This window comes from Nerophis lumbriciformis, linkage group LG18 (genome assembly GCF_033978685.3).
Source record: "Nerophis lumbriciformis linkage group LG18, RoL_Nlum_v2.1, whole genome shotgun sequence".
NCBI lineage: Eukaryota > Metazoa > Chordata > Actinopteri > Syngnathiformes > Syngnathidae > Nerophis > Nerophis lumbriciformis.
In genome coordinates, this window is record NC_084565.2 from 18,861,293 (window position 1) to 18,883,056 (window position 21,764).

The window sequence follows — 21,764 nt, forward strand, 5'->3', positions numbered from 1 at the left end:
TGGTTAAGCCCATAATAAATTAAGGAGCCTTAGCTGGACATTCGTATGTGGACTGGGTTAATTCTCTCACGAGAAGAGGCAATAAATTCAGACTTCGGAATGCAAAAGTGATAGCCCTATCCTTGAGAAGAGACTACATGTCTAGCTCAACGCCAACATTTAAGTTAGGACTTAACCTCAAGCTGTTTGTTTACATGCTTTTTTTATTTCTCTTTGCTATTTGGGCTTATTGGACCCTAATTAGAATAAAAACTAAAAATCATCTTTTAATATGATATACTTAGTCCATAAGTACACAAACGTGTACTTCATGTGTAGTGACATGCAAATACTTATTTTTACACTTTTTTTTACAAATTCCATTGTATGTTATACTCTTCTGACACCACCAGATAGCAGTATAAGTGTCCATATGTCGGCATGAGACCCCAATTCAGTAGTGTACACAATTTTGGAAATAAGAGCTAAAAGGTGCTGTCCACGCATGTGGCCACTAAGGCCTTTAGAGATTAAAGCAGTTGTTTTCCAAACACTAACACACATCTCCTTACATGGTCAGGTTGTGCTGTCCTGACTTAGCACACACACAGACAGAGAAAGAAGGAATATATAACTGATGGTTTGGCTTCTCCAAGTTAGAAGTGCCTCATTTTCTTCTCCTCCAGGAACTGCAGTCCTGTATAATGACAACTTTTTGTTCAGCAAAGTTTCTCCGACGTCTCTTTTGATCCAGCCGCGCTACCGTGTCACCCTTCTGCCCGGGAGGGGGTGACAAGACCAGAAATACACATCACTATTAACTATGGTTAACTTATATTTAAACTTGTATGGCAAGGACAGCCTGTTTTATTGGTTTTAAGTTATAATATTAATGGCGTTTAACTTTGTTTTACACTTTCATAACAAATAAGAATGTAAGAAAATGAGCCGCACATTATGGACAAAACACCTTTCATCATTAGTCTTTATAGTTAAGTGTTGTGTGTTTTGTTGTTTTTTGGTTTCAACATTTTGGTTAACCACTACTTTTTACAAATGCAAACAATGACATCTTAATATCAGTAGTGGAGTTACTACTCAAATTGTTTCATTGTTTGTTTTTTTTGTTTTTTTTTTAAATTAACACTGCTTAACTTATTGTTGCTTTTGAATGACAAAGACATAAAATATTATTTAAAACATTATCTGTTAATAAAAGGTAGGCCTTTGACTCTGAATTACCATGAATTGGTTAACGTGGACCCCGACTTAAACAAGTTTAAAAACGTATTCAGGTGCAGTGTTGGGACTAACGCGTTACAAAAAGTAACGCGTTACTGTAACGCCGTTAGTTTCGGCGGTAACTAGTAATCTAACGCGTTATTTTTTATATTCAGTAACTCAGTTACCGTTACTACATGATGCGTTACTGCGTTATTTTACGTTATTTTTCATGTAGTATCGGATAGAAACAGAAGATCTGAGTGTGTTTTATTGCAGCGGTGGAAAAGAAAAGGCGTGCTTTGTGTGGGTGGGGGCGGGGGAGACTACCATACCGCAGTTGAGGAGCGCAAGGGAGACGTTCCTCCAGGGCCTATGTACGTCTTCGGGGCTAACAACCTTCACTTTAACCGGCAGTGGGTCTTTACAGCTGAGGGTGAATGACAAGACGGGCGGTTTGTTGCAACTTTGTGACTTTATTGGACGCAGCCATCCACCAAGATAGAGCACCTGCACGCACTCACTGTAGCCGCTCGCTCACCTCTCTCGACCACTCACTCACTGACGTCACTCACCTCACACGCTGTCATATCTTAAAGGGCCACACACACACACACACACACACACACACACACACACACACACACACACACACACACACACACACACACACACACACACACACACACACACACACACACACACACACACACACACACACACACACACACACACACACACACACACACGTACGCGACTCTCATAACAACTAACAAGACATCATGGCAAAGCCAAAAGTCGAGTTTTTTTTAACATGGAGACATTCTCAATACTTTTCTTTTGTCGAGCACAAAGAAAATAACATTTTAGTTAAATGTAAGTTGTGTCTTGGATCAAAGATCCTATCTACTTAAAGTTAAAGTTAAAGTGCCATTATGTTGCAGCTATTTAAAATAGTTTTGTCAATTTGTTCTGGCCTGATATAAATTGACCCTTTGAAACATGTCTTTGTGTGTTGTATGTAGACCACATTGCTTTCTGAGTTCAGTGATGCAAATGCATGTCAAGTTGATCAACAGATTGTATTATTCTCCAGTGCAATAACAGTGCTGAAATGAAGGCTAAAAGGGCATTAATGGGAGCCTTAAAAAAAAGGGAAAAAAAGAAGTAACTAAATAGTTACTTTTCACAGTAACGCATTACTTTTTGGTGTAAGTAACTGAGTTAGTAACTGAGTTACTTTTGAAATAAAGTAACTAGTAACTGTAACTAGTTACTGGTTTTCAGTAACTAACCCAACACTGTTCAGGTGTTACCATTTAGTGGTCAATTGTACGGAATATGTACTGTACTGTGCAATCTACTAATAAAAGTCTCAATCAATCAATCAAAACAGAATATTTCCCTTAGTTCCTGTATACATGATCATCTCCCAGCATTGACAAAATGAGGTGTCCTTACACATACTGTATGTCTTAGTGAGCAAAGGCAGTCCTGTTTCCAAGTACCCTGACACCGGACTGTCGTCATTCTTTGACCCAGGCACATTGGAAGAACAAACTCTAAACGGTCAAGCAAGGTGGTGACACAAAAGAAAAGGTCAGAAAAGATCCAACGCCATGGGACGCTGACTATTTTTTTAATTTGTTTTTGTTTTGGATGAGAGGGGTAGGGGGGCAAACCTTGCATGCCACCCTGTGGGGGCAGTTCTTCCCAAAGCCCAGGGGAGGTGAGATAGAGCGCACAACTTTGTACATCTCCTTATAGTGGACCCTACCACTGGAAAAAACATATTAGGGTGAATGAGGCCAAAAACATAATTTGTACCTTGATGATTACATTAAGACTCACCCCACACTTTATTAGGTACACCTGCAGATTATATTTAGAAATACATATTACACATTAATGAACATTTCTGTCCTGTATATGATTAGGAAATGTTTACATTTATTTTAGAAAATGTTAGAATATGATATTAAACATACAAAAAATATATTTAAAACACACTTCAAAGGACACTTATTAATACTTAACATTTGTTCTTATTTGTTTTTTTATATTATTTTTGATCATGACAAGTAGAACAGTAATAATGATGACCGCGGTAAAACTCTCGAAAGTTAGTATTACCATTTTAAATTAAAATTATTAAAAAAAATACATACATACATATATACATATATATATATATATATATATATATATATATATATATATATATATATATATATATATATATATGTGTGTGTAAATATACATACATATATATATATATTTTAATATATATATATATATATATATATATACACAAATACATATATACAGTATGTATATAAATACATATATACACATGATACATGTTTGTATAGACACATTATATACTGTATGTATATAAATACATATATACACATGATACATGTTTGTATAGACACATTATGTACTGTATGTATATATACACATGTTTATAAATATACATACATGTATATATATTTTATATACATATATACACATAAACTCGTACATATGTACACGCATATATATGTACACACACACACATATATATATATATATATATATATATATATATATATATATATATATATATATATATATATATATATATATATATAAATAAATACACACACATTTAGATACACATTTACACACACACCCATATATATACACATATATACATAAATACACACATACAGATAAATACATATATACATTTATATACACAAATATATACTTATATACACATGCATACATACATGTATAGATATAAACATATAAATATATGTAAATATACATATATACATGTATATAAATATACATATGCATTGTCAGGTTCTGTTGTAAACAGGACTTTAATGTCAAAAGGAAATAGTGCAACCTGGAAAATGCACATGCAGGGACCATGCAGTTGAATACAGGAAACGAGAAACAACCATCGAGCCCTGACTGGAGGGCGAGGCAGGCATAAATAGCAGCCAGCTGACAACAGGTGTGGCCAAGCTGCCAATTAGCGGCAGGTGAGGGGAAATAGCGCTCAGGGAGACAAGCAGGAAAAGGAACCAAACATAAGAGCGCTACACAGGAAATAAACACAAACCAAGGAAACACAACCAGACGTGAATGTGACAGATCGACACATATATACACATATACATACACATATATATATATACACATACGTCAGTATGTATATACTGTATGTATTATAATTGATAACAATTCTAATGTTCGATTTTTACCTCAAAATGATTAAAATGACTGGACTTGTGTAGAAAATGTATTCACAACACAATTCACAGTACAGCTGCTAATATTTATTTAAAGTTATTATTGTTTTTTATTCATCATGACGACAGGTGAGGTTTTCTACGTCACTTGCCTCCCCTGACCGCATACTTGCCAACCTTGAGACCTCCAAATTCGGGAGATGGGGGGCGGGGTTAAGGGGGAGGAGTATATTTATAGCTAGAATTCACTTAAATTCAATTATTTCCTATATATATATATATATATATATATATATATATAAAATAAATACTTGACTTTCAGTGAACTCTAGCTATATATAAATATTTATTTTATTATATATATATATATATACATATAAATAAAATAAATACGGTACTTGAATTTCAGTGTTCATTTATTTACACATTTACACACATAACACTCCTCTCTACTCATTGTTGTATTTGAAAGTGCAATGCTTTGCAGCCAGTAGCACAGCCTTTGAAGGAGCATAGGTATGTGCAGTGTAATATTCTGGATTGGAGTCAATAACCAGGCGAGGTGATGAAGTTACGTCTCTTTACTTCATACTTCAGAACCAACTCCCACACTTTCCGTCAGGGTGCGCAATACAACGTAAACCGTTGGCTAACCAAAAAGTTACTTCGGGAGAGGCACTGAAATTTGGAAGTCTCTCGGAAAATTCGTGAGGGTTGGCAAGTATGCCTGACCGCACCTCACTGGTAGTTTTAAAATGACATGAGTTGTTTTGCAACATAAAAGGGGCGAAACGAAACAAATCACAGCTATAAAACTATCATATAGTAAAATTGGTTACTTATGAGATCTCATTACTTTGTCCAGGTGTACCCAATGAAGCGCCCAGTGAGTCATCTTACATTTTAAAATAGTCTTTTCTCTCACGTTGTGAATTAGGAAACTACAGGGTGTCATATTTCCATAAAATGATCATCGCCTGGGTATGCATTACATACCTTATTACATCTAAACATTACAAGTTGGAAGCGTTAAATGACAAAATACTGAGAGACACTGACCAGGCAGCTCGATCATACTCCCCCCAGATTCGGACAAACTCATCCAAGTGATGGGGTCCCAGGATGGATGAGTCTCGAGTCAGATACTCAAAGTTATCCATGATGACTGCCACAAACAAGTTAAGCATCTGGAAAGAAAGAGGTCACAGAAGGTGGTGTACTTTTTCTGTGATCAAACTCAAAAGATCAGCTCTTATTACCAAGAAGGAGCTGAAGAAGATGAAGGACACAAAGTAGAAATAGGCGAAATCCGAGCCACAGCCTCCTTCCTGTTCAGTGCTCAGGGCCCGCAGAGGGTTAGCAGGGTCTGCCTCACAGTGTTGCCCACCAAGACAGGACAACATGATCTCCTGCCAGGACTCCCCTGTGGCACTCCTGCAAACACATTCGTATCACATTTAATCCACCCCTTTCTTCTCTTGGTCACAACATATTTATGATTCAGATTGTGAAAACACTTAAGGAGTTGAGTGCTTTACTGCAGCATCCATCCGCTCCTTACAACAGGTGGCCTTTTGGGTGCTCTTTGTCAGCAAAGTCGTATTGTAACCTAGCAACATCATACCAGCAGGTGAAGTAAACCTCAGTTTAAATCTTGGACTAAATCCCATTGCATTGCATCCTGACTAAGAATTAGTGTCAACACCAAGAATGTTTGAATTAAAAATATATATATATTTTTAAAGTAATTTGACTTTTACAGGACTGAAGAATTTCTCTAGTCCTGTAAAAGTCAAATTACTTTAAAAATAGTGCAATTATGAAATACATTGCGATAGTGTTATACAAAGCTATAAAAACTTATATACTGTATTTTCCAGACTATAAGGCACACTTAAAACTTTTTTCCCTCAAAACTCGACAGTGCGCCTTATAACCTGGTGCGCCTAATGTACTGAATAATTTTGGTTTTGCTTACAGACCTCGAAGTAATTTTATTTGGTACATGGTGTAATGATAAGTGTGACCAGTAGATGGCAGTCACACATGAGAGATATGTGTAGACTGCAATATGACTCAAGTAAACAACACCAACATTCTATATGTTCCATTGAACATATAGAACATGGGTGTCAAACTCTGGCCCGTGGGCCAAACTTGGCCCGCCGTGTAATTTCACTTGGCCCTTGAGGCGATATCAAATTAACACTAGAGCTGGCCTGCCGATTATATACACTGCATTCACCGCTAGTTCTCATACTTGCCAACCCTCCCGGGAGACTCCCTAATTTCAGTGCCCCTCCCGAAGATCGTCACGTCCGCTTTTCATCCAGTCCAACAAATGCTGGCCCAGTCACATGATATGTGCAGCTTCTGCACGCACACACAAGTGAATGCCATGCATACTTGATCAACAGCGATACAGGTCACACTGAGGGTGGCCGTATAAACAACTTTAACACTGTTAGATATATACGCCACCCTGTGAACCCACACCAAACAAGAATGGCAAACACATTTCGGGAGAACATCCGCACCGTAACACAACATAAACCCAACAGAACAAATACCCAGAATCCTTTGCAGTACTAACTCTTCCGGGACGCTACAAGGTGTGTGTGTGTGTGTGTGTGTGTGTGTGTGTGTGTGTGGGGGGGGGGTGGGTTTGGTGGTAGCGGGGGTGTATTTTTGGTGTGGATTCACAGTGTGGCGTATATTTCTAACAGTGTTAAAGTTGTTTATACGGCCACCCTCAGTGTAACGTGTATCGCTGTTGATCAAGTATACGTTGCATTCACGTGTGTGCACGTACAGAAGCCGCACATATTTTGTGACTGGGCCGGCACGTTGTTAGAATGGATGAAAAGCGGACGTGACGACAGCTCGTAGAGGACGTTAAAGGCAGTGCCTTTAAGGCACGCCCAAGACTGTGGTCCGGGTGGACTACGAGATATAATGACTGATGAACACCTTCGTTCGATAATGAAGGTTGTCTCAGCTCAAAGCCTGAGCCCCGACATTAATGAACTAGCATCCAAGAAAAGATGGCTTGGGCACATCAGATTAGATCAGTGTGTTGCAAACTGAGCAGTTTAAAGTCCTGAATGGTTGTTTTATTCATTGTTATTTTATTTTCAAATTTATTAGCCTGTGGAAAAAGTTAATGTTGATATTTACCTCAGAAGGCTGCAAATAGAAAAGAGGCATTACATTTTTATTTAAATTGTATTTGATATGCCATTGATATTTTTTAATTATTATTATTATTATTATTATTATTTGAAACTCGATTTTGCATGTCACTATAGTTATATAAGCCTTACTTGTTCAATATTCAATGCAAAACTTGTTTGGGTCGCTATTAAAAGGTTAATTTGTTCAAGCTTGGCCCGCGGCTTTGTTCAGTTTTAAATTTTGGCCCTCTCTGTATTTGAGTTTGACACCCTGATATAGAACATTACACACGGCGCTCAAAAATCTATCAAGATGTTTTAGTACAACTTTGGTAAGCTATGAAGCTGCACCGCTTGATGTCGGCGCATTAAACATACAAGTATTTTTTAAGATGTGTGTATAAGGTAAGACATATTATCTGGCGTTGTTTAACAATATTATGCAAAAGCAACTTTTTTTTACCTTCTGGTACCTGCTGATCTGTATTTGGGAACCGCATAAGTCCTGAAAAATTGCGCGAGTCCGCCTTTGTAGTCCGTGCCGTAGTCGGTAAGCTTCTTCTTTTTCTCTATCTTCTTGTTATGGGATATTCATCCTCCACTGTTGCCATTTCTAATATAAAGTAGTGTAAAGTTCTTACTTAAATCTGTCAGTAAACTCGCCATTAAAGCCCTGAAACATACCGGTGTAGTGAGTTTACATTATTCACCCAAGGAACTTTAGTTATTAGAGAGTTTCGGTCAGACGGTTTTTCACGGGACACATTTCCGGCCTTGTTATTGTTTCCGGATGAGGAGATGCTGCTTTGTTATTGATTTAAGTAAAGTCTGAATGTCATTAAAAGTTAGCTCCATCTTTTGACACTTCTTCCTTTCCCGTCCTTGCACGCTACACCGCTACAACAAAGATGGCCGGGAGAAGATGCCGCCGTAGGTGAGCCACGTAAATAAGACCGCCCACAAAACGGCGCACCCGGAAGAGACTGTCAGCAAGCGACTTGAAGATGATCTGTAAAACATAATCTATGCAACATTTTGACCAAAGAACCACCATTACATGTTATGTAGACCACAAGGAAGTGTTTTACATTTAGAAAAATAATAATAATAATAATAATAATATGACTCCTTTAATGCGCCCTATAATCTATAATCTTATATATGAAAAAGGTCTAAAATAGACCATTCAAATCTATGGTCTGGAAAATATGGTAAATTAAAACTCAATACATTCCATAGTTGTAGTTATAAAAGTCGTCTTTTACCTGAAGAGCAGCATCAGAGCACCAGAGAAGGACTTGAAGTTGTTGTGTTGGTTAATGTGTGTCTCTTCATTCAGCTTAATGTTCCCAAACACCTGAGTCACATGGTGTCAACAATAACATCAACAAACAACCAGCTTGCAGTAAAAAAACAAATACCTTAAATGCTCCAATTATAGCCAGGGCCCTACCTAAACCATAAATTGTGTTTAAATGGAACCAGGTGATAACTGGAGAGACGTTGCTATTTTATTCCATTTTAACTGTTATTAACTTTTTTTTTTTTTACTTTGATAATGATTTAGAGAGCATTAACATAGTAGAAAGAAAAATGTAGCTGGCCCTTTGAGTCGTACGGGAAACGTTTCTTAGTCACGTTTTGTGTTACAATGCTTTGTAGTTATGACACACTCCAATAAATTATTTGTAGTGTACACATTAATTATATTACAAAAAAAGAAAAATATAGCCATTTAATTGCAATAAAACGTCATGCGCCACTACAAAAAAGAAGGTGTCACCTTTGTTCTATTTTTGTTATCTTTTTGCCATTTACTGTTTCCCGAGTGTAAGGCAAAGTCTTCTGATGGCAGTGTGTCCAAGGGAGTGAAAGCTTAGTGAAAATTAGACATTGTAAAATGCTAAGAAAAGGGAGAAATGCAGACCAACATTTGCCACATTAGGCAATTTGCTAGAAAACAATGTGGAGTAAGCACATGATCACATTAACAATGATTCAAACACAACATATAGAAGTTAACATTTTCCATTGAAATAAAAATGTACAAATCATCAACAAACAACTAATATGATTTAAAATGTACAAATAATTAAAAAAGGATCAAATATTAGAGTCAGACATTAATAAGGCACACAATAAGACATGAGTCAAACTATTTAGGTGTAAAGATGTAAGGCTTTCACTTCTAAACGTTATACAAAGCTCCAGGCACGAAGCTGTCTGTTATACCAATCATGACAGAAAGGAAAGAGGGTAGAGCACGGAAACAGACTTACATAGGAAAAAGGCCCCACAAAACATACATCAAGCCGCGACCCAGGTAACAGATCATGACACTTTGCGACCTTACAATTAACAAACAAATATAACGCCATTATTTAACACTTTGTAACGGGCAATATGCAATTTTCTTTTTGTATCACTTAACACTCAAGCACTTTAGCACTCATACACTTAAATCCAACGTTCTGTGGTCACTTGATTGCTTAGTAATTTTTTTTTTTTGTCCTACTCTACTTGCTATTAGTATTGTGTGGAGGGAGATGTGGCCAGCGCTGCCTGCAGGAGCAAAGGTCACCGCCTCTGTCCATGGTGCTGAGGACAGAGCACCATCAGACGGGGGCGTGGCAGTGCTGACGGCGAGACACAGCCGGCAGGTGATTAGATTTCACAGGTGGTACGTGTTAATCTAATCATCTGTTGTCTTTAACAGTAAGCCGCCAGGAGCAGAAGAGGAGAAAGGATACGGACATGACTGAAAAGTCACGTTCTGGGGGAGAAAGACTTTTGAGAAAACCTATATACATCAAAACCTTTGTTAAAAACTGCACGCTTGGCTCTTGTGCCGTGTCTACAGTGGAACTGCTCGGAAGCGACTTCCACATATTGTTTTATTGTTGTACATGGCCTTGTTGTCCTCTTGTTTTTGGTGGTGTTCTGTGAATTGCCGCAGGGACGAAAGATGGAAATTAGCTACTGGCGACAATGTTGCATATATACACTTGTGTGTTCATCAATATGTACTGTCCCTGTTTTGAAAAAAAAAGTCAAGTCAAGCCAACAGCCAGAGACGTTAATGACAATGTTTTTTGTTTTTGTTTTTTTTAACCCTTTTTTCTATTTGCTTACGTGGCCACAATTCTATTTGAATAGAGGTGTTGATTGGAGCATTTAAGGTAATTCAAGTGTATGCAACATATAAAAAATGCAAAAAGAGCGTCTGACCTGCATGCCTATGATGGCGTAGATAAAGAACAGCATGGCGATGAGCAAGCAAACGTAAGGTAACGCTTTGAAGGACTGCACAAAGGTCCACAGAAGGATGCGTATGGTGTAGCCTTGTCTCAGCAGTTTGATCAGACGTGCTGCTCGGAACAGCTTCAAGAAACTCATGTTGAATGTGTCCACGAACTAGCGGAAGGAAAATGGAAAAAAAATATACAATTAACATTAGTACATTACGAGATGTTATGAATTTTTTTAGTCTTCAGCTGCCTCTGCTGGTCATGAGTGGGCTTGAACCTATCCCAACGAACATGTCCCGATGCCGTAATTGTGGAATCTCTTTGTGAAAGAGCCAATGGAGGGATTTTCTCTTTTGTACCTGCAAGTCGACTATAATCTCAGTAATGCTGCCAAGGACGGTGATGAAGTCAAAAATGTTCCATGTGTCCCGAAAGTAATTCTGTGGACACACAAAAGATTGACGGTTGGAGTTGTTTTAAGTAACATCATATTAATGTATGTTTTTTTCTCACCAGTAAACCAAAGGCCATTATCTTCAGGATGCATTCAACAGAGAAGAGAACAGTGAACGCTGTGTTCAGGTGCTTGAGTACTGCTTCATAGGCGGGCGGGGCTGAATAATACTAAGAACACATAAACAACAGGAGTTAAAATACAAGCAAATGAGAAGGGTGATCAGTTCAAGTTCAAGCATCATCAGTGTGCAATCTGCACATGCACAGGTTTGATGGAAGATTCCTCCACACCCATAAATAATAACCACAAGTCTCTGCACCCCTCATCTGTTGCACTATAAAAAGGAGTCATTCCTCCGGGGTCGGCTGCCACGGTTAATGAGGTCATGCTAAATAGCAGCCCCTGGACATTACTGATCAATATTTAATACAGGCTGAGTCACCCGGCATCTGTCTGTCTGAGCGACCCAAGGGGGGAAAAAAGACAATTTCATGAAATAAAAAGCAGTGACAGTCCTGGAGAAAAAATGTCAATACACAGAAATCACAGTGGGGGCGACATAAGGTGGGATAGCAAAATAATTCCATCCATATTTCTTGCAAGAAGTTGCTCATCTCCACAGAAGAGATTATCCTATGATTTAGCTTGTATCCAACCATATGGTGCTGTGGTGAATAATAAAAAAAATGATGTTGCTGCCAGTTCCCCATGTCCCTTTTTTGCTATGCTGGGCAGTTTAGCTGAATTACACTGCATAAACTGAAATAAATATGTTTTCTTACTATGTCAGCCCAGCTAGAGATATACTGTACTTTGTGACCTAAGATAAGCCACAAAAACCTGCCAACCAGAAAAGAAGATTAGACAAAATAAGTAAAAAATGACATCCAATTTTTCTATTCTGTTGGCAGCTTATTTACATTTTATGACATATATCTAAAAATAAATGAATAAGATATCTCAGATTTTAGTACAGTTACTTAAAATAAGCAAATTGCTCAAACATGTTTTTTTGTTTAGATTTTTACCTAGATTTTAGATATTTATTATTATATATTTCAATTCTTGCAGTGTAGGAAACAAACATTTTTTATTGGGCACAAAGGTAAACATGTGCAACACAAATAATAAATCAGAGCAATATCCACGTTTCTATGCTCATTATCTTGTCAAAATGTTAATTTCATTGTCAAGTTCTACAAAACCCAAAACTACTGAAGTTGGCATGTGGTGTAAATCGTAACTGAAAACAGAATACAATGATTTGCAAATCCTTTTCAACTTATATTCAATTGAATAGACTGCAAAGACAAGATACTTAATGTTCAAACGGAGAAACATATCTTTTTTTTGCAAATAATAATTAACTTAGAATTTAATGGCATCAACACATTGCAAAAAAGTTGGCACAGGGCCATTTTACCACTGTGTCACATGGCCTTTCCTTTTAACAACACTATGGAGACCAATTTTTGAAGCTTTTCAGGTGGAATTATTTCCCATTCTTGCTTGATGTACAGCTTAAGTTGTTTAGCAGTTCGGGGTCTCTGTTTTGGTATTTTAGGCTTCATAATGCGCCACACATTTTCAATGGGAGACAGGTCTGGACTACAGGCAGGCCAGTCTAGTACCCGCACTCTTTTACTACGAAAACATGCTGTTGTAACACGTGCAGAATGTGGCTTGGCATTGTTTTGCTGAAATAAGCAGGGGCGTCCATTAAAAAGTCGTGCTCGGATTGCAACATATGTTGCTCCAAAACCTTTATGTACCTTTCAGCATTAATGGTGCATTCACAGATGTACCCATTGTTGTTACCCATGCCTTGGGCACTAATACAACCCCATACGTCACAGATGCTAGGTTTTGAATTTTGCACCTAAAACAATCCGGATGGTTCTTTTCCTCTTTGTTCTGGAGGAAACAACGTCCACAGTTTCCAAAAACAATTTGAAATGTGGATTCGTCAGACCACAGAAAACTTTTAGACTTTGCATGAGTCCATCTTAGATATGCTCGGGCCCAGTGAAGTCGGCGGCGTTTCTGGGTGTTGTTGATAAATGACTTTTGCTTTGCTTAGTAGAGTTCTAACTTGCACTTACAGATGTAGCGACAAACTGTAGTTACTGACAGTGGTTTTCTGAAGTGTTCCTGAGCCCATGTGGTGATATCCTTTACACACTGATGTCGCTTTTAGAGGCAGTACCGCCTGAGGGATTGAAGGTCCGTAATATCATCGCTTACGTGCAGTGATTTCTCCAGATTCTCTGAACCTTTTGATGATATTACGGACCGTAGATGGTGAAATCCCTAAATTCCTTGCAACAGCTCGTTGACAAAATGTTGTTCTTAAACTGTGAACAAATGCGTTAGCAAATTGTCGAACAAAGTGGTGACCCTCGCCCCATTTTTGTTTGTGAATGACTGAGCATTTCATGGAAGCTGCTTTTATACCCAATCATGGCACCCACCTGTTCCCAATTAGCCTGTTCACCTGTGGGATGTTCCAAATAAGTGTTTGATTAGCATTCCTCAACTTTCTCAGTCTTTTTTGCCACTTATGCCAACTTTTTTTAAACATGTTGCAGGCATCCATTTCCAAATGAGGTAATATTTGCAAAAAATAACCAAGTTTACCAGTTCGAACATTAAGTATCTTGTCTTTGCAGTCTATTCAATTGAATATAGGTTGAAAAGGATTTACCAATCATTATATTCAGTTTTTATTTAGTTTACACAATGTGCCAACTTCACTGGTTTTGGGTTTTGTATATCACAGTACTCCTAACTACCTGTTTTGAATCAAAATAACTAATCAGACAGTAATGGATGATAGTTTGATTTTTCTTCATGCAGATTTTTACCTTCATCATCAATACAATGGTGTTGAGAGCGATCATAGCCAGGACGGTGTACTCAAAAGAGGGTGAGACCACAAAATGCCACAGACGATACTGGAAGGTGTGGCGGTTTTGGGGCATGTAACGGGTCAGCGGCTTAGCACCGATGGCAAAGTCGATGCACGCCCTCTAAAATGAACAAAAAGAAAAAAGCAGATGGATAAACAGTGCAAATGACATCCATGGTTAATGTGAACCTGCATTCATTGTGAATGCAAATACAATAATCCCAGCATTTCTTCTTAAAGTGACCGTTATATTATTTATTTAAAAAGTTATCATTCATAGCTGCAATATCAGTATCACAGTGGGAACCCAGGAGATTGTTCAGATAAAGTCTGCACACTTTGTTATTTTACTTTACATTACTATGCTTTGATGAAAATGGAATATGTCTGCCTTCTTTAACCTCATTTTTCTCCAGGCTGCACTCCTCCATCATCTTATCCCCCTGCTCCTGAAAGGTGATGATGATGAGAGCCACAAAGATGTTGACAAAGAAGAAAGGAAAGACTACAAAGTAAATGACGTAGAAGATCGACATCTCCATCCTGTTGCTATGACTTGGCCCCCTGTCTTCCTCTGTCACGTCCACCGAGTGCTGCAGGACCCTGGAGAAAAACAATAGTGGGCTTATAACGGCGAAATCTATTCTAATTTCTTGTGAATTAAGGAAAAATGTGCATTATATTTGCACTAGGCAACTCAGTGGCCTAGTGGTTAGAGTGTCCGCCCTGAGATCAGTAGGTCGTGAGTTCAAACCCCGGCCGAGTCATACCAAAGACAATAAAAATGGGACCCATTACCTCCCTGCTTGACACTCAGCATCAAGGGTTGGAATTGGGGGTTAAATCACCAAAACTGATTCCCGGGCGCGGCCACCGCTGCTGCTCACTGCTCCCCTCACCTCCCAGGGGGTGATCAAGGGTGATGGGTCAAATGCAGAGAATAATTTTGCCACACCTAGTGTGTGTGTGACAATCATTGTTACTTTAACTTTTAACTATATGGCCACTTTGCGGTGTTTTTACTTTTTCACACCACTGCAAATTAACACAATAATATCAATCAATCAATCAATCAATGTTTATTTATATAGCCCTAAATCACAAAAGTCTCAAAGGGCTGATAAACATTTTCTTAAACTAATAACAATCTAAACAAGCAATATTAAAGGTAGAAACTGTGATATACTTGATAATGCTTAGTTTTCATTGATATTGTCAGATAATGAAACACTGTGTTTATTAATTTGAATTTTGTTTGCAGTTGTGTATGCATTGTCTCATATTGATAGTATTATTAATATCGCAAATTGTATTTATCTGCAAAGTTTGTAAAACAAAACCCAAAACCAGTGAAGTTGGCACGTTGTGTAAATCGTAAAAAAAACAGAACACAATGATTTGCAAATCCTTTTCAACCTACATTCAATTGAATAGACTGCAACGACAAAATACTTAACGTTCGAACTGGTAAACTTTGTTATTTTTTGCAAATATTAGCTCATTTGGAATTTGATGCCTGCATCATGTTTCAAAAAAGCTAGCAAAAGTGGCAAAAAAGACTGAGAAAGTTGAGGAATGCTCATCAAACACTTATTTGGAACATCCCACAGGTGAACAGGCTAATTGGGAACAGGTGGGTGCCATGATTGGGTATAAAAGCAGCTTCCATGAAATGCTCAGTCATTCACAAACAAGGCTGGGGTGGGGGTCACCACTTTGTGAACAAATGCGTGAGCAAATTGTCGAACAGTTTAAGAACAATTCTCAATGAGCTTTTGCAAGGAATTTAGGGATTTTACCATCTACGGTCTGTAATATCATCAAAAGGTTCAGAGAATCTCGAGAAATCACTGCACGTAAGCGGCAATGCCCATGACCTTCGATCCCTCAGGCGGTACTGCATCAAAAAGGGACATCAGTGTGTAAAGAATATCACCACATGGGCTCAGGAACACTTAAGAAAACCACTGTCAGTAACTACAGTTGGTCGCTACATGTATAAGTGCAAATTAAAACTCTACTATGCGAAGCGAAAGCCATTTATCAACAACACCCAGAAACACTACCGGATTCGCTGGGCCCGAGCTCATCTAAGATGGACTGATGCAAAGTGTAAGAGTGTTCTGTGGTCTGACGAGTCCACATTTCAAATTGTTTTTGAAAACTGTGGATGTCGGGAAAAGAAAAGAACCATCCAGACTGGTATAGGCGCAAAGTTCAAAAGCCAGCATCTGTGATGGTATGGGGGTGTATTAGTGCCCAAGGCATGGGTAACTTACACATATGTGAAGGCACCATTAATGCTCAAAGGTACATACAGGTTTTGGCGCAACATATGTTTCCATCCAAGCAATGTCTTTTTCATGGACGCCCCTGCTTATTTCAGGAAGACAATGCCAAGCCACATTCTGCACTTGATACAACAGCGTGGCATCGTAGTATAAGAGTGCGGGTACTAGACTGGCCTGCCTGTAGTCCAGACCTGTCTCCCATTGAAAATGTGTGGCGCATTATGAAGCCTAAAATACCACAACGGAGACCCCAGACTGTTGAACAACTTAAACTGTACATCAAGCAAGAATGGGAAATAATTCCACCTAAAAAGCTTCAAAAATTGGTCTCCTCAGTTCCCAAATGTTTACTGAGTGTTGTTAAAAGGAAAGGCCATGTAACACAGTGGTAAAAATGCCCCTGTGACAACTTTTTTGCAATGTGTTGTTGCCATTAAATTCTAAATTGATGATTATTTGCAAAAAAAACTACCTTTCTCAGTTCGAACATTAAAATATCTTGTCTTTGCAGTCTATTCAATTGAATATAAGTTGAAAAGGATTTGCAAATCATTGAACCACTATCAGTAAAATATAGTGCAACTTTACTGTGAGTTGAATGTCACAATTTGTTAAGCATAGTCATATTTTGTCTATTAAAGATTTGGCTTGACATTTTCTATTAGTTAAAAAGTTACTATTAAATTGATCATAAATGGGGGAAAAACATGCAGGAACTGACTGAGGCCAGCCTTCTCCTGTAGACACTGTGAAGAGAGTCAGCAGAGCCCAGATGACGTTGTCGTAGTGGAACTCGTGTCTCTTCCAGTCCCGTTTCTTCACCTCTTTCTTGTCCTTCCCATAGTCGATATAGTAACCCCTGGAGGTGGGAGACCACAGAAGATTTCAATAATAATAACCATGGTTTTGGTACATCTCTTTACATTGCAAACCTAGATAACATGCTCTTGTTGTTTATAATACACTAGGCCAGGGCAATTATTTTGACTCGGGGGGCCAGATTTAGAGAATAAAATGTGTCTGGGGGCCAGTATATCTATTTTTAGGAACACTAATACAAAACCTCACAATAATGTCTGATTGAATGCTAAAAACGTTATTACAAACCGCCTTAAAAAATGGAATGGTATTTCAATTTTTTTTACTGAATGAGACACCCAAAATGTTCATGAAAATAAAGAGAGTTGGGATTTACAATATTAACTATGAACAATAAAACACTGAATATTGACAACATAAGAACGTCACACCCCCTCTCGATCGACATATGGGTAAAAAAAACACCACCTACAATTTGATGTATCTGATATATCACTAAGCTTTGTTGTAAAAATCTCCTTCCGCGTCTGTCCCTGACACCCTCATTTCATGCTGGCCGCTCTGGAAACACTCTGTGGAAACGCTCCCCACCCACACTGCTTGGTGCCTCGTCTGAGCCGCTGTGACTTAGATTACCATAGTAACTAATTAGATTACCATAGTAACTAGTATATCGTGTAAAAGCGCAGATTCCAACCATTGAAATACTTTGTATGGTTTAAGACTTATGGTAATTTGAAAACATCACTGCACATCATAATGGCAGCTACAGTTTCCATCTGAAATATCTAAAAAATATATTTGGGAATGTCCGGAGGGACAGATTGAAAAGCTTAACGGGCTGCATGTGGCCCCTGGGCCTTAATTTGCCCAGATTTGCTCAAAACAGAAATGTCCCTGAGATCATATAACTTGGAATTCCACCAAGAATAAAAACTATAACTATGCCTCTAAAGTTGTGTATATAGGAAGGTGTCGTATAAACCAGTGGTTCTCAAATGGGGGTATGCGTACCCCTGGGGGTACTTGAAGGTATGCCAAGAGGTACGTGAGATTTTTTTTTAATATTCTAAAAATAGCAACAATTCAAAAATCCTTTATAAATATAAATAAAAACCTATCTTTTTTTCCCAAGTAGTTCAAGAAAGACCACTACAACTGAGCAATATTTTGCACTGTTATACAATTTAATAAATAAGAAACTGATGACATAGTGCTGTATTTTACTTCTTTATCTCTTTTTTTCAACCAAAAATGCTTTGCTCTGATTAGGGGGTACTTGAATTTAAAAAAAATTCACAGGGGGTACATCACTGAAAAAAGGTTGAGAACCACTGGTATAAACTATGCAAATGAGCAGCAGACGAAAGAGAGTACGAGTTATTACTGGCAGTCTTTCTCTGTGTCCTTGGAGCTGTCGTTGCAGTAGAAGAACTTCCCTTTGAAGAGCTGCACAGCGATGACGGCGAAGATGAACATGAACAGCTTGTAAACAATCAGGATGTTGAAGACATTTTTCAGAGATGTCACCACGCAGTCGAACACAGCCTAGAGGCAAAGACACAAGATTACAACAGCTCTTCACCAGGGATAACACTGGAGAGCTAATGATATAGTTTAGAGAAGTCAGTGTAAAGCTTGTATAGCAGTATAAATGTACTATCCTCTGAAAATGACTTAACAGCTTTTATTGTATGAATATCTATTTAATTGTTTGACTATTATTATCATCGGCCTGCCGATATTATCGGCCGATAAATGCGTTAAAATGTAATATCGGAAATCATCGGTATCGTTTTTTTTTTTTTTTTTTAATTTTAAATTTTTTAAAAATTTTTATTAAATCAACATAAAAAACACAAGATACACTTACAATTAGTGCACCAACCCAAAAAAACCTCCCTCCCCCATTTACACTCATTCACACAAAAGGGTTGTTTCTTTCTGTTATTAATATTCTGGTTCCTACATTATATATCAATATATATCAATACAGTCTGCTAGGGATACAGTCCGTAAGCACACATGATTGTGCGTGCTGCTTGTCCACTAATAGTACTAACCCTTAACAGTTAATTTTACTCATTTTCATTAATTACTAGTTTCTATGTAACTGTTTTTATATTGTTTTACTTTGTTTTTTATTCAAGAAAATGTTTTTAATTTATTTATTTTATTTTATAAATTTTTTTAAAAAGTACCTTATCTTCACCATACCTGGTTGTCCAAATTAGGCATAATAATGTGTTAATTCCACGACTGCATATATCGGTTGATATCGGTATTGGTAATTAAAGAGTTGGACAATATCGGAATATCGGATATCGGCAAAAAGCCATTATCGGACATCCCTAAATATTATTAATAATTTAGACATGTTACAGGTTTAAAAATACATTACAGCCGATACCAATGAAGCCAAATTTCTGAGGGAAATTAGTTTTTCTGTGGATTTTCCCTGAAAATTTGCATGCATGCGCACACATGCCTTATCTTGCCACGCAGCAGAGCAGGAAAATGTAACATGACTACAATCATTTGCACAGAAATACAATATGTAGGGTTTTTACATGCTATCAGGAAATGATACATGACATTTCAGTTTTCTAAAGCATTAATTGAAGCAAGCTAGTGTATTGCTAACAACTAAGCCTGAACAACATGTAACATTAACAGTTATTTACACTACTCTACAATATGAAGTATAAACCATAAAACAATGAATATCAGGAGTACTGTTTGTAAAAGACCAACTTCTACTATATCGTGTTTATTTTCCTAACGGCGGTTTGCAAGCAATCAGAAACATTTATCACAGATAAGATGCGCCAAATATGGCGAAGTGTGGAAAAAGTATTTTGCATTACCCATCATGCTTTACAGTGGCATTAAATGGGTGTAACGTTGACATATGCATAGTGTAATGTCCGCATGGTTGAGTGGGCATTACTTTCTTTGGCACATATGTGTTGACTTGTGTTGTTTTTTACTTTTATTTACACCACATGTCGATACAGGTTGTTTTGATAGCTACATATAAATCTACGCCTAAACTTTTTTCATTTGGTATACATCATTGACTTATATTATAAATGTGTGAACATGATTATTGCTTGGACTTACATGACGTCATGTCCGGCTATTGTCCGGCTCATTAAATATGCGCTGTGGTCAATTCAGAGTCTGTTCTCACTGGGTACGACACGCAATTTAGCCTTTGTCGAAGAAAAATGCCCTATGCTTGCGTTGTTTTCGGCTGTACAAACCGTTCAAATCACCAAAAGGATAAATGCGTCTTTCTAGTACTTTGAGAGGCAAACAAGGAGGGCGAAAGAGTGCTAGATTTTACAAGCGAGAAAAGTCCAGTTCAAAGGAACGGAGTGGAAGTTACTTTATAATCCGGTTATCCCAATACCAATATTTTGGTACCGGTGTTGGTACCAAAATGTATTTCGATACTTTTCGGTACTTTTCTAATTAAAGGGGACCACACAAAGTGTCATTATCAGAGACTATTATTTAAGCCTGTTTTGCCAGTTAGTCGTGCTGGCGACATTCTGTCATGATGGGGGGGTCGCAGCTTGCTGCGAGATTTGTTCTCCCGGGAGGCTTGAAGGTAGGAACAATTTTAAATGTTCGCTATCAATAGGTACAAACAAAAGGGCACACAAGGCGAAGGCATAATTTAGCGTATGATACAAAAACTAACACATAGGCAGAAACTATGGACATGAAACAAAACTTACTTGGTAGAGCATGAATCTATGGCATGAACAGAGCAAATACAGAGTAATGTCGCCAGGACGACTAACTGGCAAAACAGGCTTAAATAATAGTCTCTGATTAAAGCAGCTGCGTAAGTCAAACACATGAGACAGGTGAAACTAATCAGTCGTCATGGAAACTAAAACAAACAAGAGAGCGCAAACAGGAACTATTGGAGTCTTAAACCGAAAATAACAAAAAAACATGATCCAGACCACAGATCATGACAATTGGCTTTATTTTAACACAAACATCTTAGGGTACATTAAACATATGTTTCTTATTGCAAGTTTGTCCCTAAACAAAATAGTGAACATACGAGACAACTTTTCTTTTATTAGTGAGTAAGCAAACAAAGGCTCCTAATTTAGTCTGTTGACATATGCATAGAGATCCATTGCATTGCATAGTTTGATCTTTTTGCTTGTGTCTGCTTTTTGCAGGAAGATCTAGCCCCTTTTGCGTACTCATAACAGCCATCTTAGCTTAGTTGACCACCGTTTTTCTTCACTTCCGAGAAGAAGTCACATGACGTAATACAAGAAATAGTGGAATAACTTAAATGTTCATATAGTAACACATTTAGTGATGTCCCACTGACCAGATTAAAGTCGCTGGTGGGCCATAGTTTGAACACCCCTGTTTTATAATGATCAAA

The 21,764-nt window shown here is 37.7% G+C and overlaps 1 protein-coding gene across 1 annotated transcript in view; it reads right to left on the reverse strand.

Annotated features, from left to right (window-relative positions):
• The window catches only part of cacna1ea (calcium channel, voltage-dependent, R type, alpha 1E subunit a), a 239,795-nt gene that overhangs the window by 33,287 nt on the left and 184,744 nt on the right, over positions 1 to 21,764 (reverse strand). Inside the window, exons 28-37 of the mRNA XM_061977792.2 lie at positions 18,729 to 18,889; positions 17,244 to 17,381; positions 14,633 to 14,834; positions 14,188 to 14,352; positions 11,380 to 11,490; positions 11,226 to 11,306; positions 10,847 to 11,032; positions 8,884 to 8,975; positions 5,705 to 5,879; positions 5,505 to 5,632 (exon numbers count right to left, since the gene is read on the reverse strand). Coding sequence (XP_061833776.2) covers positions 5,505 to 5,632; positions 5,705 to 5,879; positions 8,884 to 8,975; positions 10,847 to 11,032; positions 11,226 to 11,306; positions 11,380 to 11,490; positions 14,188 to 14,352; positions 14,633 to 14,834; positions 17,244 to 17,381; positions 18,729 to 18,889 — 1,439 coding nt within the window. The remainder of the gene's footprint in view (positions 1 to 5,504; positions 5,633 to 5,704; positions 5,880 to 8,883; positions 8,976 to 10,846; positions 11,033 to 11,225; positions 11,307 to 11,379; positions 11,491 to 14,187; positions 14,353 to 14,632; positions 14,835 to 17,243; positions 17,382 to 18,728; positions 18,890 to 21,764) is intronic.